The 23,628-nt window shown below is 34.1% G+C and overlaps 2 protein-coding genes across 3 annotated transcripts; both read left to right on the top strand.

Annotated features, from left to right (window-relative positions):
- The first annotated feature begins 14,898 nt into the window (after positions 1-14,898).
- Positions 14,899-20,225, top strand: LOC112792484 (uncharacterized). The gene is made up of 8 exons (XM_025835742.3): positions 14,899-15,365; positions 15,448-16,132; positions 17,336-17,649; positions 17,892-18,008; positions 18,910-18,948; positions 19,022-19,269; positions 19,355-19,661; positions 19,733-20,225. Exons 1-8 carry the CDS (start codon positions 15,126-15,128, stop codon positions 19,997-19,999), a joined length of 2,217 nt encoding a protein of 738 aa, XP_025691527.1. The 5' UTR covers positions 14,899-15,125; the 3' UTR covers positions 20,000-20,225.
- Positions 20,226-20,248: 23 nt separating this feature from the next.
- LOC112792480 (oxoglutarate-dependent flavonoid 7-O-demethylase 1) lies at positions 20,249-23,403 on the top strand. 2 transcript variants are annotated; one of them, XM_025835737.3, is made up of 4 exons: positions 20,249-20,760; positions 20,835-21,082; positions 21,156-21,480; positions 22,813-23,403. In XM_025835737.3, exons 1-4 carry the CDS (start codon positions 20,521-20,523, stop codon positions 23,065-23,067), a joined length of 1,068 nt encoding a protein of 355 aa, XP_025691522.1. In that variant the 5' UTR covers positions 20,249-20,520; the 3' UTR covers positions 23,068-23,403. The 2 variants fall into 2 exon arrangements, with proteins under 2 accessions (XP_025691522.1, XP_025691523.1); XM_025835738.3 differs by having other exon boundaries at positions 20,428-20,760; positions 21,156-21,429.
- Positions 23,404-23,628: the final 225 nt, after the last annotated feature.

Raw genomic sequence — 23,628 nt, 5'->3', positions numbered from 1 at the left:
AGAATAAAATTCTAATTTAATTTGTACAAATGGTAAAATTGGAATTAATTAATTGAAATGAAAATATTTTAGGTATAAAATGTTATTAAAGTTTCGGTCTTCATTTCTAAAAATTTCAGTCCCCTGTGTCCCTACTTTTTAGAAGTACTAAAATACTGAAATTTTAGTACCAGTCTCTGAACTAACAAACACAATACTGAGTCTCAGTCTCTCAATCTCTGTCTCAGTACCTGAAAACAAACGCTACCTAAGTGTTGGAGCGGTAGCATGTTAAGTTGCTGAAATAATACTAACTTGGGCTGAAGCAATTTATAAATAGGTCTGTATCATCAAAACACACATTAAACTACAAATTAGACTTTCAACCCAAATAATGTTTGTCATCGTATATTAGCCCAAAATCAAACTAAACTCAACAAATATTTTTTTTGTCCATTTTTAATCTACTAATATTAAGATTTTTTTATTTCATTTATTCTTCTTAATTAAGATAATAGGATATGAAAAAAATATTAATAATAATACTTATTAAAATCTAAATTAAAAGATGATTATTTTAAATAAATTAAAAAAAATACAACAAAAGGTTCATATATGCTCATTTATTTCTTTGATAAGAATTATCATTATTTTTTAAAATATTAAACTAAATTTTATCATAAAACAAAATAGGAAAAAAGATGAAAAACAAAAGAATATTAATTTAGCACAATTATAATTCTAAAATTTTTTTATTTAATCAATTATAAGTAGTATAAGTGGTTATCCTTAATTAACTTACAAGTATAAGTAATTAGTTAATATAATTTAACAAAAATAAATTTAATATTAATTTTAATTTTGTTTTATTAAATGGTTTCTTATATACAAAAAATTTAATTCATTATAGCTTTACAAAATTCACGAATCTATAATTCTAGCATTTTTTTCTTAATTTGACTACAGATGTTTTTCATCTAAAGACTTAATATTTTAATTTTCTTAATAAATAATTTTCACCAATAATATTAATGATGCACAAAATTTATTATTTATTTTTTCTATCAATCCTTTATTATTTATCTATTATTAGTTTTTAAGTTATTTCTTGACAAGTTCTACCTATAAAACTATCCATACCACTATCCTATATTATAATTTAATTAATTAACAATGCAAGAATGATGAGATTAGTTTTTTTCTAAGGCTTATCATTAATTGATTAATTAAAAAATATTTTAATAAATTAATTTTTTTAATTAACGAATATCAGATAAAATTAATTTATTGTGATATTCTATATTATCCTTAAAAGTTTAGCACAATAAATTTAATACTTATACTTTGAAATGAGTTTAGTTGATAAAATTAAAATATAAGTAATATTGGTCTTGCACAAATTTTTATTAATATTATTATAGTGGTATTTATTTGAGCAATTAAATTTAACTTATATTAATATTAAAATGGTATTTTTATCCTTTTTTCATTCTTTTTTTATTTTTTTTAAATAACTTAATAAAAATAGATTAATATTTAAAATTTTGGAAAATAATATGCATTTAGTAAAATAACATGTTTTCAATATAATAAAAAAATTGGATTAATAAATAACTAAATAAGTACTATATATGAACAAGAGAAACAAAACTAAATTACAAAATAATATTATTTCATATAATAATAATAATAATAATAATAATAATAATAATAATAATAATTCTGTAGAATAAATAGACAAATAAAATATATCGTGTCAAAGAAAACTATCTGTTTTGGAGAAACGAAAAAGGGAAAAAAAAATAATAGAGAGATTAATGTTAGGAAATTATTTAATTTCCTAACTTATTTGTGGGCAACACATATATCAATTATAATCACAAATGATGCTATTTTAAATTAAATAACTTATATAATGATGATCTCATTTATTGTTATAAATGCTAATTGAATAAGTCATTATTACTTTTGATTTGGAATTAAATGAGAATAAAAACGGATATTATCTTTTGTTCCTTAGATAATTATCTTTTTGAATTTTAGATATATTATCTTTTGGGCTTTAGATACTATTTTATTTGGGCTTAAGGGTTTAATGAGTACCATGCTCAAATATAAATAGACTTTCAGGGTTTCGGTCCCCAATATACCAAAGCTGCCTTTGTTACTCTTTCCCATCAAAAGAGTTGCAGTTTAGCCGCCTAGGAATACAAAAGGCTTTGGTTGAGAAAGATCGAAAGAACCACAAGATCCAAACTCTTCTAATCATAATTTATGTTTATGAATTCAGGTACGCTTTCGCATTATGTTATTTTTGGTGATTCAATATGGATGATCTGGGATATTAAAATTAATTTATTCCAACAAGTGGTATTAGAGCCATCCATAATTTAGTCATAAAAAATATTTGATTTTATTGGATCAATATATATACATATGCGTTGTTTACATTATATATGAAATTGTTGCACACTTAATAAAATTATTTCTGATTGTGTGTGCATCAATACGTATATATGCTTTACATATGAAACGTATTCCTTCCATACCGTTTTTGGATTGCTTTTATATGCATGTATCACACGTTACGCATACATATATATATATACTGTTGGTAATTTATTATACATATATATTATTATTATTATTATTATTTCGATACGTATATGTATGTATATTATTGCGTGCTTATAGTGTATGCCGAGCACGTTTTAGTTTATATATATTTATATATATATAAAATTGATACTTATGAAAATTAATAATCATATTTTTTTTAAGGTCTGAAAAGACACTAATAAAATTTAATTTTTTTTAGAATTTAAATATATTTTTTTTAATTGTTACATGAGGAAACTAGTAACAATTTGAATTATTATACCCATTTTTTATAAAGATTTGGTTTTAGAATAAATTGATTGAACATTATGCTGCCAAAGTAGCCTCTTTTGTGAAAATTGATTTATTCAAAACATAAGGAATATGATGTTATGTAATTCATGTAAATATTGGTCGGCCCAAAGGAAGGTCTATATTTGGCCGAATTACATACACATATTAATAGTAAATACATGTTTGGGTAACTAATTAAGAATAAAGTAATGTTTATTATTTATGCAAACAATAATCGGCCCAAAGGAAGTTTATTGTTTGGCCAAATAATAAGCATTGCATACTTCTGTTTATTTTCTATTAATTATGCGGTCAATAATCGGCCCAAAGGAAGGTTATTGTTTGGCCAATTAATAGAAAATATATGCGGTAATAAATAGGTTGCGAAGTTTAAGTTTCCATGTGCGAATTAAGTCGGTCCAAAGAAAGGCTTAATGTGTGACAGAAATTTTGACAATATTTGATTACTGCAATGAGAGTATCACTTACAGTTAATTTTTCTATCCAAAGATTGAAAATTAATGTTGTGCTAGATATCTCAATATGGATTTTTACCCATTAATATCTAATATTTACTACATGTTCTTTTTGTTCTAATCCAGAAACTATGGCTTTAGCTACCAATGTTTCTGCGCAAATTAGCAGTATTCCTATGCTGAATGGTTCAAACTTTAAAGTTTGGAAGGATACCGTGGAGATTGTCCTCGGTTGTATGGATCTAGACACAGCTCTTCGAGAGGAGAAACCCACTTCCACTCCGGAAAATCTTAATGAGGTTAAAATAGAGAAGTGGGAGAGATCCAATCGAATGAGCATTATGATCATGAAACGGTCAATTCCTGAGGCGTTTCGGGGCTCAATTACTGAGGATAAAGATGCCAAAAAGTTCCTAAAAGATGTTGAAAAATTCTTTACTAAGAATGAAAAAGCGGAGGCAAGTAGTCTTTTGAGCAAACTTGTCTCTATGAGGTATAAAGGTACAGGGAACATAAGGGAGTACATTATGGAAATGTCTCATCTTGCTTCAAAGTTGAAAGCACTAAAGTTAGAGTTGCTGAAGACTTACTCGTGCATTTCATTTTGATTTCCCTTCCTACACACTTTGGACAATTCAAAGTGAGTTATAACACTCTGAAGGACACTTGGCCCTTAAATGAGCTTATATCTCACTGTGTGCAAGAAGAACAGAGGCTACAGCAAGATAAGACTGAAAGTGCTCACATAATTTCATCTTCTCAGTATAAAAGAAAGCGTGATACTACTGCGGATATACCTTCTCAGCAGAAAAAGGCTAAGAAACAGGATCAAGTTTCAACCTGTTTCTTCTGTAAGAAGGCGGGACACATGAAGAAGGATTGTACCAAATATGCCACTTGGCGTGTAAAGAAGGGGTTGCCTGTGGAGCCGACCGCCAAGTGATGCTGAAAGATACATCTATGTGGCAGACGGCAATATAGTTGCAGTCGAAGCTATAGGAACCTTTAGATTATGTTCCACGAGTGGATTTTATTTGGATTTATTAGAGACATTTTATGTACCGTCATTTAGACGAAATTTGGTTTCTGTTTCTCGTTTGGACAAATCAGGTTATTTTGTTCATTCGGAGACAATAAAGTCAGTCTCTTTTATAATTCAAATAATATTTGCTCTGGTCATTTGGTGGATAATCTATATAGGCTTGACTTAAAATAATAATGAAATACTGCAAACGGGCACAAAACAAAAGCTAAATGAGAATTCGGCATCATTATGGCACAAACGCCTAGGTCACATCTCTAAACAGAGAATTCAGAGGTTTGTGTTGGATGGAATTCTTGGACCCCTAAAATTGGCAGACTTTGAAGTCTGCATTGAGTGCATAAAGGGGAAAAGGACAAACGAAAGGAAATTAGGTGCCGAGAGAGCTAAAGATGTCTTAGAACTAATACATACCGATATATGTGGCCCATTCTCTACTGTCTCTTGGAATGGACAACGGTACTTTATTACGTTCATAGATGATTACTCTCGTTATGGGTATCTATATTTAATTCATGAAAAGTCCCAAGCCTTGGATGTTTTCAAGTCTTTCAAAGCTGAAGTTGAACTTCAACTTGGAAAGAAAATTAAAGCTGTCAAATCTGATCGTGGTGGTGAATACTACGGAAGATATGACGGTTCAGGTGAGCAACGTCCCGGGCCTTTTGCTCTTTTCCTAGAGGAGTGTGGTATTGTTCCGCAATACACCATGCCAGGCAAACCTAGCATGAATGGTGTTGCAGAGCGAAGGAACCGAACTCTTAAGGACATGGTGAGAAGTATGATTAGTCATTCTTCCTTACCTGAATCACTCTGGAGAGAAGCATTAAAGACCGCAGTGTACATCCTTAATAGGGTGCCAAGCAAAGCAATTAACAAAACCCCATATAAAATTTGGACTGGAAAAAGGCCCAGTATAAAGCATCTGCATATTTGGGGATGTCCAGCTGAGGCGCGACCTTATAGGCCGCATGAAAGGAAATTGGACTCAAGAACAATTAGTTGCTACTTTGTTGGTTACGCTGAGCGCTCACGGGGGTACAAGTTTTACAATCCTGCATTAAGGTCTATTTTTGAAACGGAAAATGCGAGATTTCTTGAGGATGTTGAGTTTGGGGGGAAAGAAATTTTAGGAATGTTGCTTTTGATGAGGATTCTGTAACTGACAATGATCAGGTCTTTGTACCTATTATTGTTCAAGACACAGTTATAGTACAAGAGCACAATGAGAATCCTACTGTAGATCCAGTTACAGTACAAGAGAACAATGAGAATATCGTTGTTGCTCAAGATACTGCTACAGCACAGTAAAATAATGAGAATCCTCCTCAATCCCAATCCATACAGCAAGCTCAACAACCTCAAGAAGTGTCAGTAAGGAGATCCAATAGAGAAAGAAGAAAATCTATCTATGGTCTCAAACAAGCTTCCCGTTAATGGTATCACAAGTTTAATTAAAGTCATTACCTCATGGTTTTGAGGTAAATATTATAGATGAATGTGTATACCGCAAGTTCAGTGGGAGTAAATATATCCTTTTGGTCTTAGATGTTGATGACATTCTACTTACTAGTAACGATATAGGCTTGTTGCATGAAACTAAGAAATTTCTATCGGACAAATTCGAAATGAAAGATTTTGGTGATGCCTCTTTTGTATTAAGAATCGAGATACTAAGAGATTGCTCTCAAGGTATTCTTGGATTATCACAAAAGAACTATATCGAAAAGATTTTAAGTAGACATGGCATGGAAAGTTGTAGACCAATGGACACACCCATAACTAAAGGAGACAAGTTCAGTCTCAAACAATGCCCTGAAAATGATCTTGAGAGGACAGCAATGCATGATAAACCTTATGCATTAGCACTAGGGAATTTAATATATGCTCAAGTCTACATACATCCTGATATATCATTTATAGTGGGAGTGTTAGGTAGATACTTGAGCAATCCCGATATGGATCATTGGATAGCTGTTAAACGCATAATGCGTTATCTAAAGAGAACAAAGGATTACATGCTTATTTATCGGAGATCAGAAAATTTGGAGATCATTAGGTACTCTGATTCCGATTTCATGGCATATGGTTGCGAAACTTTGTCACTAAGCTTCATATAGTAGATGACATTGAAAGGGCCATTAAAGATATTTTGTGACAATAAGTCAGTAAGTACTATACTCCAATAACAATAAGAGCTTGACAAAATCGAAGCATATAGACATCAAGTTTCTTAGTTGTCAAGGAGAAAGTTTAAGAAAAACAGATTTTCATAGGACATATGGAAACAGAGTATATGCTAGCAGACCCATTACCAAGGGATTGAACCCTAAAGTTTTTCATGAGCACACTGCTCGGATGGGTGTCAATATTTATGATGCCTTGGTTTAGTGGGAGTTTATTTCATGCTATATGTCCTATGACAGATATTGAGTTATTTTTCTGCAGAATTAAGTTGATGGTTTATTTCATGTTATGTGAAATGTTCATTTTGCAATATTTGTATTGTGTTTGATCTCAATAAAGTTGGACCAGCTGGAAATAGACATGCATGAGATCACTTGGCATGTAATTTCTATATTACTCATCCAAATTTGATCTATGTCGTTAAGTATATTAGGATGGTGATTGGCGTGGTTTAGTCACGGCATTTAATGTGATAAAAGCTGCGGTAGTTCCATATCTAATGTATGAGACGGACCAGATTGTTAAAGTAATGAAAGAAATAGCATTCAGATGCGCGCATAAAGTTTATAAAATGTGATTATGTCAAGAAAGAATATATGTATAGCCCAAGTGGGAGATTGTTAGGAAATTATTTAATTTCCTAACTTATTTGTGGGCAACACATATATCAATTATAATCACAAATGATGCTATTTCAAATTAAATGACTTATATAATGATGATCTCGGGAGAGAGTTTGACAACACAACATAGGGTGCTCGTCATGGATTTTCGCGTTGAGCAAAAGTTGAGGAAAAGACATCATACGAAGAACCCAAGGACGAGGTGGTGGCGGATGAAAGGTGAGGAACAAAGAAGCTTCCTAAGACGGGTAGGAGAAGAGGCAAGGTGGGATGGGAATGGAAGCGCGGAAGAGATGTGGAGGGAGATGGCAGAAGTTATTAGAAGAACAGCAAAAGAAAGTTTTGGTGAATCTAAAGGAATAGGACCAAGAGACAAGGAGTCCTGGTGGTGGAATGCGAGTATACAAGAAAAGATAAAGATAAAAAGAGAATGCTTTAAAGAGTGGTCTTTATGCCGCAATGCAGATAACTGGGAAAAATATAAGGCGGCTAAGAAAGAGACAAAAGTGGCTGTAAGTGAAGCAAGAACAAGAGCATATGAGGGTCTCTACCAGTCTTTGGACACGAAAGAAGGAGAAAAAGGTATATATAGAATTGCAAAGAGCCGGGAAAGAAGAACGAGAGATTTGGATCAGGTTAAGTGCATAAAGGATAAGGATGGAGAGGTGTTGGCTCAAGAGGAGAAGATTAATGAAAGGTGGAAGAGCTACTTCTACGAGTTATTTAATGAGGGACAGAAGACTCTTCCGAGCCTTGGTCGATTATGCACAAGGGAAGAAGATCAAAACTTTGACTACTATCGAAGGATTCGAGACTTCGAGGTAAAAGAGGCTCTAAAGCAGATGAAAAATGGCAGGGCAGTAGGACCTGATAATATCCCGATTGAGGTTTGGAAGGGTCTTGGAGGAAAAGGCATCAACTGGTTAACCAAGCTTTTTAATGAGATTTTAAGGTCAAAGAAGATGCCTGATGAGTGGAGAAAGAGCACCTTGGTACCTATCTACAAGAATAAGGGGGATATACAAAGTTGCGGAAATTATAGAGGGATTAAGCTTATGAGTCATACTATGAAGTTATGGGAAAGGGTGATAGAACGGAGGTTGAGAAAAGAGACACAAGTAACAGAGAACCAATTTGGATTTATGCCAGGCAGATCTACCACTGAAGCGATATACCTATTAAGAAGGATGATGGAGAGGTATCGTAGTAATAAAAGGGATCTACACATGGTGTTTATTGATTTGGAAAAAGCGTATGATAGGGTACCAAGGGAGGTCTTATGGAAGGTTTTAGAAAAGAGGAGAGTAAGGATCGCATATATTCGGGCAATTAAAGACATGTATGATGGGGCCACAACTAGTGTGAAGACTCAAGGTGGTATGACAGAGGAATTCCCTATTGGTATAGGATTACACCAGGGATCATCCTTAAGTCCATACCTTTTCACATTAGTCTTGGAAGTACTCACAGAGCACATCCAAGAGCCTGTGCCATGGTGCATGCTTTTTGCCGATGATATCGTCCTTATGGGAGAGTCAAGGGAAGACCTAAATAAGAAGTTGGAGTTATGGAGAGAAGCTCTAGAAGTGTATGGTCTGTGCATAAGCCGTAGCAAGACGGAATATATGGAATGTAAGTTCAGTCTGAGAAGGGAAAACTCCAATATAGAGGTGAAAATTGGAGAGAACACCTTACGAAAAGTTAAAAGTTTTAAGTATCTTGGGTGCATCATACAGGATAATGGAGAGATTGAACATGATGTAAATCATAGGATCCAAGCAGGTTGGTCAAAATGGCGGAGTGCATCTGGTTTTATATGCGACAAAAAAGTGCCTTTAAAACTTAAAGGTAAATTCTATCGCACCGCTATAAGACCGGCTATGCTGTATGGTACGGAGTGTTGGGCGGCTAAAGGAGAGCACGAACATAAGCTAAGTGTGGCAGAGATGAAGATGTTGAGATGGATGAGTGGTCACACGCGATTGGATAAAATAAGGAATGAAGATATAAGGGAGAGAGTTGGAGTAGCACCCATTGTGGAAAAGATGGTTGAATCGCGTCTCAGGTGGTTTGGACATGTGAGAAGAAGACCGATAGAACATCCAGTCAGGAGGGTGGATGAGATGGAAGATGGACAAAGGGCGAAAGGCAGAGGAAGACCTAAGAAGACCATCCATGAGGTGGTCAAACGAGATCTACATGTAAACGGTCTCTCTGTAGACATGATACATGACAGAGCACAATGGCGTCGTTTGATTCATGTAGCCGACCCCACTTAGTGGGATAAGGCTTTGTTGTTGTTGTTGTATATAATGATGATCTCATTTATTGTTATAAATGCTAATTGAATAAGTCATTATTACTTTTGATTTGGAATTAAATGAGAATAAAACCGGATATTATCTTTTGTTCCTTAGATAATTATCTTTTTGGATTTTAGATATATTATCTTTTGGGCTTTAGATACTATTTTATTTGGGCTTAAGGGTTTAATGGGTGCCATGCTCAAATATAAATAGACTTTCAGGGTTTCGGTCCCCAATATACCAAAGCCGCCTTTGTTACTCTTTCCCATCAAAAGATGATGGTTTCAGTGGCTAAGAGAAGGGGGGGTTGAATCTTAGCCCCCTTTTTAAATGCTAGCACTTGCTGAACTTCAGAGAAGACTTTTCTGTTTTTGCTCGTCACTTGACACGAGCAACTTTGATTTGTCTCGTCCCTTGCCACGAGACTTTTTGCTTTGTCTCGTCACTTGGCACAAGATAATTCTGGCTTTTGCTCGTGTGTGGTAGAAAACAGAAATGGAGTAGTAAGAGAAAAGGATTGCACCCAGATATATCCTGGTTCGGCTGCTAAGTGCAGTGCAACCTACATCCAGTCTCCATCACAAACATGATGGAATTTCACTATAATCAATCTGATTACAACTTGTAAAGTGCTAACCCAACTTACAAGGGGATTCCCACAGAATCATGATACACAACATAGATGAACAAAGGATCTCTAAGACATCTATGGCTTTTTCTTTTAATTTTGCACTCTCTGCCTTTTTCCGCTCTATGGCTTTTTCATTACAAACCTCACTGTTTGTCTTTTTCCATGAGACTCAAGACATGACAAAATTAAACAGAAAAATTACAAAATAGAATACATTGAAGGAGAAGAGAAATCTGTTAGCTCAGGTAGCTCTGAGAACTCTGTGCCTTGCACTCTCAAATTTTCTCCTTGCTTCAAACAGTGGTTGTTCCCCCTTTTTAAAGAAGAGGAAAGCCTCCACACTTGAAGCCAAAACCGAACCAACTTCTTCCTCCTTCAACAAACACAGAACCGGTTCGGCCACTCAGAGAGAGAAGAGATAACCATGCATTAACCAACATGCAATTACCTCTAGTCCTTTCTTGATCATCACCCTTCATCAATCCGGGCTCTCCATCCTTGGCTTCCTCTCCAAGATGGATTTCTGGCCCTTGATGCCTCATGATGATAATGACTTCATCTGCTTCAATCTCTGCCTTCAACCATCACTTCGCCACTCTAGTTACTCCCTGTGGTGGTTGAGCAGAATCAAAGACAAGCCATGCTTCAAGAATCTCCTCTAGCTGGCCGAATCTTCTTCTTCCATTTTTGAGCATGAAAGGCTCAAGATAGCCTCACCAAATCTAACCACATTTGGTGAATATCTTAGCCACAGCTCACTTTTATTTTACTTTTTCGTGCCATCATCATGATGGTCTTGTAGCTTGTTCTCCCTTCCTTTCGGTAGCTTACATTTGCTTTCATGGCTGCCAATATTTTCTGTGCAATAACCGAAGAGAGAAAGAGATGAGAGAGAGAAGAAAGAATCTGAAGCAAAGCAAAGTGGTTAAGCAAATTAATTGGAATAGCTTGCTTTTACTTCCCTTAGTTGGCGTGTAGCAATGATGCCTCTAGTCAAATCAATCTTCTCTCACTTGCTTATGTTTCCAATGCATTAAATTAAATTTGAATTCCATCCAAGGTGAGGAATGGAATCCGTTGGAAGCATTGAACCATTTCTTTGCTTCTTGGGTTCGGTCAAGGCATGGAAACATTCACCAAAATTGAATTTTGGGCCTTGTGACATTATAATCAAAGCTGGCCCATTTAGATAACATTTGCTTTCCTGATAACATTGATTTCGGATCAAGCATGGAAAGCACACAAGAAAGCATTTGTTTGGGCTTGCAACAATAATATTTATTCTGGCCCAATCATAACTAGCTTTAATTGCAACAGTTGGGCTTTGTTAATTTTCTTTTGTTTTGGCCCAGCATAAAATCTGCACAACAAAATTATTAATTAAGCATATATGAATTAAGATTAAATTAATAATTTTGTATTTAAATATTTTAATAATGTTTGTTCATCATCAAAATTAAATAAGATTTTTCCAAACTCATCAAAAGAGTTGCAGTTTAGCCGCCTAGGAATACAGAAGGCTTTGGTTGAGGAATATCGAAAGAACCACAAGATCCAAACTCTTCTAATCATAATTTATGTTTATGAATTCAGGTATGCTTCCGCATTATGTTATTTTTAGTGATTCAATATGGATGATCTGAGATATTAAAATTAATTTATTCCAACAATTAAATGATTAATAAAAATTGGTTAGAAAAAAAAAGTAAAAATATATCAAAAGTAAACAACACAAATGTAAGATAGTAATTTTTTTTATTTTTTCTGTAGATTAAGGGAACAACTTATCTTTTTTTATGGTGCTCTTCAGAAAAACAAAATCACTCAATATATTTTTATTTAATTTTATCCTTTTAATTATTTTATTATATATCTTAATACTAAAAAAATGAAATATCAGTATACCGAAAAAAATTGTGGTACATGTGAAAACTTTTTAATATTATATTATATTTGCACATGATAAGATAAGATAACATCGATGTCGCAACTGGAAGGATTTTCAAAGATGAAGAGCTGACATATAAAGAAATGTTTATTATTCAAGTTTGACCGGAATGAAGGGTGGGGCCAAAACATCAACGTTGCTACTTGCTGGCCTCACCGATATTTTAAAGAGTAAGACTCTAAGGAGTTACGTGAGGAGTAGCTAGCTAGTTACTTCTAGAAGAATATATATTTTATTAGATGGATTTTTCTAAGCTGAAGCTAAAAGTCTAACAATCTATCTCTGGCCGGTCACACACTTGCATTTTGCTCTAATCTCTATGTCCACGTGCTTTTCTGACGTGCTATCTAATGGCTCTTGAAATTTATGAAAGATCACTATTCTAATGAAAATTTAATAATTGTCATTATATAAAAATATATTATTTTATTATTAAATAATAAATTATAAAACTTAATTTTATTTAAAGTAAAAATATTATTTTTATTTAAAATATTATAAAATAAATAAATTACATCTTTTAAATAAAAATTATTATTAAAAAATATTTTTGACATCTTCATAAAAATAACTACTTTCATAAAATATATTTATAATCTTTTATACACCTATCTTCTTCTTTCTCTTTTTTTTTTTGGTTAAACTCTTCTTTCTCTTAATACCGTCACAATTTCATCATTTGTCATTGGCGTTCTTTCGGTATCATTAAGTCACCACTACTGTAGTTTTATTAATCATTCTAAATTCTAAACTTTGACTGTTTTAAAAAATTAGGGTTTTAAAAAGTAATTTTAATGGTAGAATAAAAAAGTTGGTTTATATTCGTTGATTTAAAAGTTGATTTTATTTATATTTTTTGAAATTATATTCAAAATGCTTTTTTCTTTTTAAATGTTATTACTACGTGTAATGATAAATTGTGATGTGTGTACATGCAACGACAATATTTGAGTTTCCAGCCTGCTCTTGTACACTTTCAACTTTCAAGCACTAAGTATGAACAGTCTCATACACATTTAAGTTTTTTTTTAATTTAATTTAATTAAATTGATTTAAATTTAATAAAAATCAGTTTGATTAGTTAGTGTATAAATACGCTCAAACTTTCGGTAACATTGTGAGCTTCTTTTTTTTCCACGTTTTTTTCTTTTTTTTTTTTACGCTTCTTATCTACTTCTTTATATTTCTTTTTTTTTGTATGTATTTTTTTTTCATATTTCTAATGATTTTTTTGCAGTATTATATATATTTTTATTTATTTATTTTTTTTATTTTTATTCTTATTAAAAAAATAAAATAAAAAAACAATGAGAATGTGAGATAAGAAAAGAAGAAAAAAATAATAAAAAAGAAGAAGATAAAAAATTTTAAATTATGCAAAATTTATTAAAAAATAACGCCAAAATTTTTTAACAATAACACCAAACCTTCTTAATTTTAACACCGAAATTTAATTTTAAAAATACAACTTCTTTAATACTGTATTTTTTTTGCTTCTTATAATCATGATGATGATAAGAAAGAGGAGGAGAAAGAGGAGTAGTAGTTTTAAATTATTATTCTTATCTTTTTTATAGAAATATTGTTTCTCATATTAGACTTGAATAAGCATATATTACAATTTTATTTAATTGAATGAATTTAAAAAATAAATTACATACTAAAAGATCACAATATTGTACTATTTTACAATCTTATTTAGCTAAATAGATATATGTTCATATTTATTGGATTAGATTTTTTTTTATAAATAAAAAAACATCAAAATTTATTAATTTTGACACTAAAATTTTTTAATTTTGATACCAAAATGTTGTTACAAAAATACAAAAATTTCTTAATTTTGATACCAAAATTTTACTATAAACACAGAAATGTCTTCTTATACTTCTTATGCTTCAATAAGAGCTTTTTTTTTCTACTTACTAACTAAAGATGATGAGAAAGAATATTTTAATTTGATGTTCTAATCTTGCTAAATAATCATAATGATCAAGATAATGAAGAATAAGGGGAGGAGAAGGAAGAAGAGTTTTGAATTGTTATTCTTACTTCTTTTAGGAATATTACTTCTCATATTAGACTTGAATGAATATGTATTACAATCTTATTTAATTAAATGCATGTAAAAAATAAATTAAATACTAAAAGATCACAAGATAACACCAAAATTACTTGGATAAACATGTTTATATTATATTGGAATCTTATTTAGTTGAATGAATGTAGATTCACACTTATTAGATTGAATTCTCCTCATAAACAAAAAAAAAAAACACTAAAATTTTTTAATTTTGACATCGAAAGATTGTTCAAAAACACAAAAAAAAATTTTTAATGTTATATTTTTTTCTTCTTATTCTTATTTTTTATTTTTTTGTTACTCTTACTTCTTTTAAAAGTATTATTTTTCAATTAGACTTGAATGCACATTTATTAGATTGAAATCTTACATGTTAAAAAATTTGAAATAGAATGAAGAAAAAAAATACGGTAATTTACGTATAGGAAAAAAGCACAATAACGATGATGATGAAAGAGGAGAAAAAAAAAAATTAAATAAAAAAGAAAAGAGGAGAAAAAGAATGAGATAATGATGATAAGCGTGGCGATAACAAAAGAAAAAAATAAAAAAAGAGAAAAATTTAAAAAAAAATAACAAAAGCCCAAAAAAATATACGTGTGTATATAAATAATTTAGTTAGATTTAGTTGCTAATACAACTTAAATACAGAATATTATTAAAATATGAATATTTTTGTCTTTACTTGAATTTTATTTGTAAGTATATAGATATATAGTTTAGATTTTGTTTAGAGAAAGTTTAGTGTACATTATTTTTAGGCTGCACTTGCCAAATCACCAACTTAGCACGAGTCAACAATACCAGGGGGAACAGCAAGCCAAAAACTAGCGGTGCATGAATCATCTCATCCTGTATGTCTGACATATATGTAACACTGGTACTAATTAGTAATTAATTTTAAAGCGGCAAAAGAATCCATATAATAAACAACAAGTATATCTGATCATCATCAGATATGCAACCAACATCACTTTTAGTGCCGTTTGTGCAAGAACTAGCAAAGCAGGCATCACCCAATGTCCCAGAACGCTATATCCGCCCACAACATGAGCGTCCAACCCTATCCTCCACCCCGAACAACCACCCTTTGCCCCAAGTTCCTGTTATTGACTTCTCCAAATTGCTGTCCCAACAACACAAGGAACCTGAACTCCAGAACATGCACCATGCCTGCAAACACTGGGGTTTCTTTCAGGTTTGTTTTATTTCATTTCTTGCTCATGGATTATATTATTATTATTTTGTACGTAGTGATTGTATATATGACATACATACAGCTGATTAATCATGGAGTGAGCAGTTCATTGTTGGAGAATGTGAAGAAAGGTAGTAAAGATTTCTTCAATCTTCCAATGGAAGAAAAGAACAAATATAGGCAGAAGGAGGGAGACATACAGGGATATGGACAATTGTTTGTGGCCTCAGAGGAACAGAAGCTAGAATGGGGAGATGTCTTTTACATGTTAACCCTGCCACCTCAAATTAGAAAACCCCACCTCTTACCAACCCTCCCCCAACCTTTCAGAGATGATTTGGATACTTATTGTGTGGAAATGAAGAATCTAGCAGTCCAAGTGATTGAGCTTATGGCAGATGCAGTGAAAGTGGAGAGGAAGGAAATGAGAAAATTGTTTGGTGATGGGAGTCAAGCTATGCGGATGAACTATTATCCAGCATGTCCCCAACCGGAGCTTGTGATGGGACTCAATCCTCACTCTGATGGTGCTGCACTCACCATCCTTCTCCAAGTCAATGATGTTGAAGGCCTCCAAATCAAAAAAGATGGTCAATGGCTTCCTGTTAAACCACTCCCTAATGCTTTGGTCATCAATGTCGGAGACATATTGGAGATGATCACAAATGGGATTTACCAAAGTATAGAACACAGAGCAATAGTGAATGCAAAGACAGAGAGGATTTCCATAGCCACATTTTACCTGCCTACCATGGGATCAACTATAGGTCCAGCACCAAGCCTTGTTACTCCAGAAACACCAGCAATCTTCAAAAGTGTTGCCTATCAAGAATTCTACTCTGCCTACCTATCAAAGGAACTTCGTGGCAAAAACTTCCTCAATAGCATGAAGATCCCAAAAGAAGCTGAGTAATTAAATCTCCTAGCTAGTACCGTTACAGTGATAATTGATGGAAACAAAAAACAAGATTTGTAACTATGTTCAAAATTAAAACACAATGTAACTAAAGTCTTTATTTAAACATATCATATTATTGTTGACAATATAATGAGACATTATTTGAACTAGTTTATTCATCGTCGTCAATGCAATCACGTATGCACGCGTGTCTAATGACTAAGAATCTCCTTCATTCAGTATACAAAGATTATTAGTAGGGTAACCAACTGGTACAAGCTACATACATACTCTAATTTATTAATTTTCAACGACCAGTAGTATTAATATATTATCCATTGGGTTAAGTGCATGTATCATGTGATTGATAATTTGATATTATATTATTGACTCTTGGGAGTTGAAAATAGAGCACATTTAACAGGGAAGCCATTAATATATAGTTGAAGCAAGTAGTGAGAAGTAAAACAAGCTAATATGTGTGTTAGTTGAAGCTAATGGAAAAAGCAAGTATCGCAGTCCCTCGTGTTCAGGAAATAGCGAAGGAGGCATTAACCTCCATTCCAGAGCGTTATGTTCGTCCAGATCACGAGCGTCCCGTCTTATCTGCCACCACGACTAATGAGCCTTTACCTCAAGTTCCAGTCATTGACATGGCTAAACTGTTGTCCCAAGATCTCAACCAATCTGAGCTTCAGACCCTGCACCATGCATGCAAACACTGGGGCTTCTTCCAGGTACGGTTTATTTGGAGGAGTTTAATTAATTAATTCCTATCGGCATCGTGTAATGATTCTTTGAAATATTGTACAGCTGATTAATCATGGAGTGAGCAGTGGATTGGTGGAGAATGTGAAGAAAGGTGTTGAAGAATTCTTCAATCTTCCAATGGAAGAGAAGAACAAGTTAAGGCAGAGGGAAGGAGAGGCAGAGGGATATGGTCAGGTCTTCGTGGTGTCCGAGGAACAGAAACTAGAGTGGGCGGACATGGTTTATATGGTGACTATGCCACCTCACTTGAGGAAACCACACTTGTTCCCCAATCTGCCCCTACCATTCAGAGATAACCTAGAGACTTATTGTGCGGAAATGAAAAAACTTGCGATCCAAATTGTTCAACTTATGGCAAACGCCCTTAGAGTGAACCCCATGGAAATAAAAGAGCAAATTGGTGAAGGGACTCTATCAATGAGGATGAATTATTACCCACCATGTCCCCAACCTGAACTTGTGATGGGACTCAATCCTCATTCTGACGGTAGTGCCCTCACCATCCTTCTCCAAGTCAACGAAATGCAGGGTCTCCAGATCAAGAAAGATGGAATCTGGATTCCTGTCACACCCCTTCCTAATGCCTTTGTTATTAACATTGGCGACATATTCGAGGTATATATATAAATGGAAATATTTCAAGTGCACCGAGAGAGAACCAATTCGGCATTTGTTTTAATCGTTGATTTCAATTAATATATATTATATATATTTTTTATAATTCAGATCAACGGTTAAAATAATTGGTGCACCGGGAGTGAAATGTTTCCTATATAAATATATGCTACCTTAATTTCAATTTTTATTTTCACTTGTCAATCAACTATGGTTCTAAAATCATGCATGCGTGGGTGCAGATAATAACAAATGGAATTTACAAAAGTATCGAACATCGGGCAATAGTTAATCCGGAGAAGGAAAGGCTTTCTATAGCTACATTTTACAACGCTGAGCCACAAAGAAATTTGGGTCCAGTGTCTAGTCTTGTTACACCACAAAATCCAGCTATGTTCATAACAACTACTGTAGCTGAATACCGTAAAGGATACCTTTCGCGAGAGCTTCGTGGCAAATCATATCTTGATAACTTCAAGATTCATAACCAAGATGAAAACAAAAAGGTCAAAGACACATAATATATCCATGTGGCACAAAAGTTTCTTTGTAATTGTTGTCTTGTATTTATCCCATTCCCTTTGTTATTGCGCAAGATTTCTTTATCATGTCAAAAAAATAAATAAAATAGAATAAAAAACAACAATATAATTATTTCTGTATAAGTTTCTTGTGCAATGAAAATGACGGAAAGAGTGGCAGTTTTAGTCGGCACAAGTCACTTAAATGAGTAGATTGACTTGATTAATTCAATGAGAATTGTTTTAATAAGGGCAAATTGCATGATAAATTTCTCTTTTCACCCCAAGTACAGAAATTGTATAATATTGTACATTTAAAATAAGTTCAGTAGAATAAAAGATTAAAGCTAAAAATATTGTAGATTTAACATTAATTATAAGAAATTGCCCCGTAATAGTAAAATTCTACTTCCGCCACTGTTAATGTTCCTAAATAAATTCATTATATGTCACTGATTCTAGTTTTCAGTTGAACATTTTTGAAGCACTACATAGCCAAACTCATTGATCCATCTCTGACACTGAGTGTTGCTAATTGATCATGGAAATAGCAACCGTCACAGTCCCTTGTGTTCAGGAAATAGCCAAGGAGGCATTAACCACCATTCCTGACCGCTATGTTCGTCCACACCATGAACGTCCAATCTTATCTGCCACTGCTACCGAGCCTTTACCTCAAGTTCCGGTGATTGACATGGCCAAATTGTTGTCCCAAGATCTCAACCAACCTGAATTGGAGAACCTGCACCATGCATGTAAAGACTGGGGTTTCTTTCAGGTTTGTCATCAACTTCATCCACAGTTGTTCATGTAACAGCACTTCACTGTTTTGACTTTTGAGTATCTTACAGCTGATTAATCATGGAGTGAGCGATTCAGTGGTGGAGAATGTGAAGAAAGGAGTTGAAGAATTCTTCAATCTTCCAGTGGAAGAGAAGAGGAAGTTTGGGCAGAAGGAAGGAGATGTAGAGGGATATGGTCAGGCATTTGTAGTCTCTGAGGAACAGAAATTAGAGTGGGCTGACATGTTCTTTCTGATCACTATGCCACCTCACTTGAGGAAACCACACTTGTTTCCAAACATCCCCCAACCATTCAGGTTCTTTCTGTTTTGTGCATGTCATTTTATACATCATGCTTCTGATTTTATGACTATGTCTCATGATGTTTGGATCTGGTTAAAGGGACAACTTAGAGGCCTATTCCTTAGAATTGGAAAAACTTGTTATGGAAAATGCCCTGCAAGTGCACACCATGGAGATGAAAGAGGTGTTTGGTGGAGGAACTCTATCAATGAGGATGAACTATTATCCACCATGTCCCCAACCAGACCTTGTGATGGGACTCAATCCTCATTCTGATGCTGTTGCTCTCACCATCCTTCTTCAAGCCAATGAAATACAAGGTCTTCAAATTAAAAAAGATGGAATGTGGATTCCTGTTAAGCCACTCCCCAATGCCTTCACTATTAACATTGGAGACATGTTTGAGGTAATGTCACCAATGGATTGTAAAACACAATTAGTTCTAACAAAGATTATTAACTAATTGGGAATTGGCAGATGATAAGCAATGGAATTTACCGAAGCATTGAGCACAGAGCAACAATAAACTCAGAGAAGGAGAGGATTTCTATAGCAACATTTTACAATCCTGATATCAATTCTATTCTGAAACCAGCACCAAGCCTTGTGACTCCAGAAACACCAGCTGTGTTCAAAACAATTAGTTGTCAAGAATATTACAAGGGATACCTTTCAAGAGAACTCCGCGGCCGATCATACCTTCAGAGCATGAGGCTTCAAAATGAAAATCAGGAAACCTCTTAAATGAAAAGATTGCTTTGCCATTCAGTTTCTTTGTTCTGTTGTTTTTCTTTTTGTACGTGAATGATAAAAGTGACGGACAAATATGTCAAAAGCTGTCTCATTTCAGTGTTTGATTTACATGTAACAAATTTGAGTGATTAAGAACTTTGAAGTTTGAACGTTAGTTGGAACTAATTGTTCACTTGCTTTGCTAGTTTCCATAATAATATTGAGGATATTTTCATCATGTATTAATTGCGATGTGGAATTACTGGTATCTATTTTGTCATATAGTATATTGTTATTATGTAGTCCTAGTCAACTAAAGTAATTTAGTTTACTAAATTGTGAGTATGTGACATATCGCTATATTAGTTTATTACTGAGGTTTGAATCTTCTTAGTCAATATAACGTGAAATTGACAAATGAACAACCCAACATATTCAACTCATGATGACGTCTGAATTTGTAGAGGGAGAAGGATATATTGAACTCATGGTGTGTTAGTGTTAGTTTGAGTGTGATCAATTAAAAGTTAAGAATGGAAGCAGCATCTGGTTTAGTTCCCTCTGTGCAGGAAATAGCAAAGGAGGCATTAGCACAAGTTCCACACCGTTATGTTCGTCATCAGCATGACCGTCCAATCTTCACCACCTCCACTAATCCTCATGATTTGCCTCAAGTTCCAGTCATTGACATGGCCAAATTGTTGTCACAACATCACAGGGAACCTGAACTGCAGAAACTGCACTATGCTTGCAAAGACTGGGGATTCTTTCAGGTTTCATATCTTAAAAGCATTTTATGAGTGTTTATATGGTTTTGACGTTTGACTATGATTATATATATATACAGCTGATTAATCACGGAGTGGACACTTCATTATTGGAGAATGTGAAGAAAGGTGCTCAAGATTTCTTCAATCAGCCAGTGGAAGAGAAGAGGAGGTTTGGGCAGATAGATGGAGATGTGCAGGGATATGGTCAGGCCTTTGTAGTCTCTGATGAACAGAAACTAGACTGGGCTGACATGTTCTTCATGTTCACCCTGCCACATCAGATCAGAAAGCCCCACTTGTTCCCAAAGATTCCCCTACCATTCAGGTTCTTCCTTTTCTCTCTTTGACTCTTTCTGTTATCTCAAAAGTCATACAGCATCTAATTTTTTAAGCTGCAGAGATTATTTGGAAGACTATTGCGGAGAAATGGAAAAGCTTGCAGTGAAAATGCTTGGCCTTATGGCTGATGATCTTTCTATAGACCCCATGGAAATAAGGGACATGTTAGGTGAAGCTGAGCAATCACTAAGGATGAACTATTACCCGCCGTGTCCGCAGCCGGAGCTTGCGATGGGACTGAGTTCTCATTCTGATGGTGGTGGCCTCACCATACTTCTTCAAGCCAATCAAGTTGAAGGCCTCCAAATTAAAAAAGATGGACTCTGGATTCCTGTGAGGCCCCTGCCTAATGCATTCATTATTAACATTGGGGACATGTTGGAGGTACTTACATTTTTTTAGCAACATATCATTAGGGGTGCACATGGCAGACTCGGCCCAGCCAGAAGACCCAGTCTGGTCCCGAACATTTTAGGGGCTAATTTGATGTGATTTCATTGGGTTTAGGGCTGGGTAAGAGTCTCAAAAATTGACCCGGTCATTATTTCGGATCGGGTCCGGGCCATAGCTCGGGTCACCCGAAGTCGGCCCGGTGGCCCGGTCATCATTAGGGGTGGCAACGGGTAGGGTAGGGTAGGGTTTGAAGCCAACCCTAACCCTACCCGCGAGTTGAAATTTTTATATAAACTCAACCTTACCCTACCCACGGGTTGAGAATATCCCAATCCTAACCCTTCCCGCTCTCAACCCGCGGATACCCAACCCTACCCGCGAGTTATAAAAAAGATGCAAAATTATTATATAACTTCATAATAATTTAAAATAGAACTGACTTTTATGTAAAAAAAAATTAAATTATCAATTAATGATCTTTTTTTAGTGGCTAAGGATCTTTTACATTTAGTGAAACATCCACTTGAAACATATTTTTATATAAATATATAACATATACATATATAGGGTGCGGGTTGGTCGAGTAGGGTTGATGCTCAACCCGCATCCTACCCGACCCACACGAGAATTTAACCCGCACCTTACCCTACCCGCTGCGGATCGGGTTGACAACCCTACCCGATCAGGTGAGATCGGGTTGGGTACCCGCGGGTAGGGTACATGTTGCCACCCCTAGTCATCATACACAATTAATATTTTATGTTATTAGTGATGGATAATGGTTATTCTTATGTGGAATTTAAGTATTGTAAACTTTAATATTTTGTGTTATTAGTTATTATAAGACTATAAGTTAATGTTTTATGTTTAGAATGCATAAGACTTTAGACTAATGCATAATATTGTGTTATTTGTATTGATTTAAATATTTGGTGTTATTAGACAATATTAGTATTGATTGTGGTTATGCTTTAATTTTGAAAAAGGGTTAATTCTTGTTATATTTTTTTTAAGTGAATTTTACGATGTCAAATAATGGTTGGAGTCTTGAAAATTTGGATATTTTTACATACTAGCTTATAAGAAGGTATTAACGTGATATAATGTTAACGGCTCTGTTTTCACCTGGTATAATTATGGTTCGAAAGTGTATTAGTTTCATCGGGTCTAGGGTCGAGTTCGGGTCTAATAAATAAACTCGGTGTATATTTCGGGTCGGATCTGGGTCACATCAAATCCGGCTTCAACCGACCCATGTGCACCCCTACATATCATATCCTAGTTAGAAAAATTGCAATGATTTATGTGAATTTGATTTGGCAGATCATAACGAATGGAATCTATAGCAGTGTTGAACATCGAGCAACGGTTAACTCAGAAAAGGAGAGGCTTTCCATAGCAACATTTTACAACCCTGCTTTAGATGCTATTATTGGTCCTGCACCAAGCCTTGTTACTCCTGAAACACCGGCAGCGTTCAAGAGAATCGCCGCCGGGGAGTACTTCAAAGGATACCTCTCACAAGAACTGCGTGGGAAATCATTCCTTGATAGCATTAGGATCCCAACTGGAAAGTGAGGAAACCTCTTACAAGCTCATATTATGTAATAAGAACACTGATAATTGTGTATGCTGATTGTTCATGATAAAATTGCGGCTACTCTTATTCTTATCACATCATATATGACATAGCACTAGCTAGAAATAAGGGGGGAATACCATGTTACTGCATATTCTATACACTGCATAATTTTGTTGTAAACTTGTAATAGTTACACTAAATAACTTCAATCATGGAGTCTAGAAGACTTCTCCAGCTCCTTAGCTTATACCCAGGAAAAAAAAAAGAATTATTATCATAATTCATCGGTTGCCACATTAAGTGGAATTTATATATTGCCATTAATAATTTTATTGCGCTGTCTGTGCTCGTATCGTAGCTACTAAATTTCCTCTTTAAGCCTGGTGCGAGAATAATATGGTTCTTTGCATGGTTTAAGTCCCATTTTATACCGTGATGGGGTATTATTCTTAGAGAAAAGTTTAAGAATCAGTAGAATTTTTTATTTTTTACTAGTATTTTTAGTTATTAGTTTAATTTTTTTAGTCTAACAATTTAATAACATATTTTTAGTTTAC

Source organism: Arachis hypogaea, chromosome 13 (genome assembly GCF_003086295.3).
Source record: "Arachis hypogaea cultivar Tifrunner chromosome 13, arahy.Tifrunner.gnm2.J5K5, whole genome shotgun sequence".
Taxonomy (NCBI): domain Eukaryota; kingdom Viridiplantae; phylum Streptophyta; class Magnoliopsida; order Fabales; family Fabaceae; genus Arachis; species Arachis hypogaea.
This window is presented reverse-complemented; position numbering and strand designations above follow the sequence as displayed.